Raw genomic sequence first — 2,041 nt, forward strand, 5'->3', positions numbered from 1 at the left:
GACCAGTCTGAGTCCTGGACCAGTCTGAGACCTGACACCTGGACCAGTCTGAGTCCTGGACCAGTCTGAGACCTGACACCTGGACCAGTCTGAGACCTGGACCAGTCTGAGACCTGACAACTGGACCAGTCTGAGACCTGGACCAGTCTGAGACCTGACACCTGGACCAGTCTGAGACCTGGACCAGTCTGAGACCTGACACCTGGACCAGTCTGAGACCTGACACCTGGACCAGTCTGAGACCTGGATCAGTCTGAGTCCTGACACCTGGACCAGTCTGAGACCTGGACCAGTCTGAGACCTGGACCAGTCTGAGTCCTGACACCTGGACCAGTCTGAGTCCTGACACCTGGACCAGTCTGAGTCCTGGACCAGTCTGAGACCTGACACCTGGACCAGTCTGAGACCTGGACCAGTCTGAGACCTGACACCTGGACCAGTCTGAGACCTGGACCAGTCTGAGACCTGGACCAGTCTGAGTCCTGACACCTGGACCAGTCTGAGTCCTGGACCAGTCTGAGTCCTGACACCTGGACCAGTCTGAGACCTGGACCAGTCTGAGTCCTGACACCTGGACCAGTCTGAGACCTGGACCAGTCTGAGTCCTGACACCTGGACCAGTCTGAGTCCTGGACCAGTCTGAGACCTGACACCTGGACCAGTCTGAGACCTGACACCTGGACCAGTCTGAGACCTGACACCTGGACCAGTCTGAGACCTGACAACTGGACCAGTCTGAGACCTGGACCAGTCTGAGACCTGGACCAGTCTGAGACCTGGACCAGTCTGAGACCTGACACCTGGACCAGTCTGAGACCTGGACCAGTCTGAGTCCTGGACTAGTCTTAGACCTGGACCAGTCTGAGTCCTGGACCAGTCTGAGCCCTCCTCACTTCCTGTTTCTTCAGACACTGGCTCACTGAGGCCTACATCCTGTTTGCCACACCTTACTTCCTGTACGACATCGTGGCCATGTTCCAGGTCTACAGGCACAGGCTGCAGGTCAAAGGTCACGAGGAGGCGGGGCTTGGAGCGGCGGTGTGGGGTTTCCTGCGTCGAGAGGTTCTGATGGTCCTGCATCACGTCTTCATGGTGGCCTTCTGCTTTCCCGCCTCTCTGGTAACTATGGCAACACCGAGCTCTTCCTTCAGGACCATCATCAGGAGCGTAAAGGGGCGGGGCTAATCTTGTTGCTTCAGCTTCATTCTGATTGGTTACAAGTAATTGAGTCATGAAGAACCTCCTAACCTGAACCAGTCAGAGTCCTGAACCCTGACCCGGTTTCTGGTCCTGTCTCCAGCTGTGGCGCCGGGGCCGAGGGGACTACTTCCAGGGTCTCCTGTTCCTGGCCGAGCTCAGCACGCCGTCYGTCAGTCTGGGAAAGGTTCTGATCCAGGTACTCCTCTGGACTCTGCAGTAATCTGATTACTTCCACCTGTCCTGTTGTTTGTTTTTATCAATAAAGTTTGATTTGAATCTTTATTCAGCTGGTCCTCGTCAACAGAACTGTGTAAAAGTCTTAATCTGTCTCTGAAGTTTCAAAAGAAAAACTAAATTTTTTTCATGAGGCGTTTAAAGACCGACCTGTTCTGTTGGAAATATGAACTTCTTTAAGTTTATTTAATAATTAAAGATCAGATTTAATTAAAGTCATTATATGACTGCATATCACCTGCCGGCCTTTCAAAATAAAATGAACAGAAATAAAAATAATTTGTTTTTAACTGTAAAAATCTGATAAAGTTTTTATAAAAAGTTTAAATAAAGTTTCTTCATTTGGTCCAAATGTTCAGTTTCAGAAACAGAACTGTGTTCTTCATCGACTGAACGGACTCATCATCATCATCCTCTTCTTCTGCTGCCGGGTCCTGCTGTTCCCCTACCTGTACTGGACCTACAGCAGGTGGACCCACCTGTCTGTCCTCCTGTCTGTCCTCCTGTCTGTCCTCCTGTCTGTCCTCCTGTCTGTCCTCTGTCTGTCCTCCTGTCTGTCCTCCTGTCTGTCCTCCTGTCTGTCCTCCTGTCTGTCCTCCTGTCTGTC

At 51.7% G+C, this 2,041-nt stretch overlaps 1 protein-coding gene and 1 long non-coding RNA gene across 2 annotated transcripts in view; one reads left to right on the forward strand and one right to left on the reverse strand.

The window, feature by feature from the left end:
• Positions 1-362: 362 nt before the first annotated feature.
• On the reverse strand, positions 363-866 carry LOC106510765 (uncharacterized). The gene is made up of 3 exons (XR_001309457.1): positions 852-866; positions 449-670; positions 363-390 (listed from the first exon to the last, which is right to left on the reverse strand). It is a non-coding gene; the product is annotated as an uncharacterized LOC106510765 (long non-coding RNA).
• Positions 867-908: 42 nt separating this feature from the next.
• LOC106510764 (protein FAM57B) overlaps positions 909-2,041 on the forward strand; it is a gene marked incomplete at its 5' end in the record, with an annotated part of 3,293 nt that continues 2,160 nt past the window's right edge. Inside the window, 3 exon segments of the mRNA XM_013999481.1 lie at positions 909-1,119; positions 1,301-1,396; positions 1,794-1,903. Of these exon segments, the coding sequence (XP_013854935.1) occupies positions 909-1,119; positions 1,301-1,396; positions 1,794-1,903 (417 nt within the window).

Source organism: Austrofundulus limnaeus, unplaced genomic scaffold (assembly GCF_001266775.1).
Source record: "Austrofundulus limnaeus strain Quisiro unplaced genomic scaffold, Austrofundulus_limnaeus-1.0 Scaffold2307, whole genome shotgun sequence".
NCBI lineage: Eukaryota > Metazoa > Chordata > Actinopteri > Cyprinodontiformes > Rivulidae > Austrofundulus > Austrofundulus limnaeus.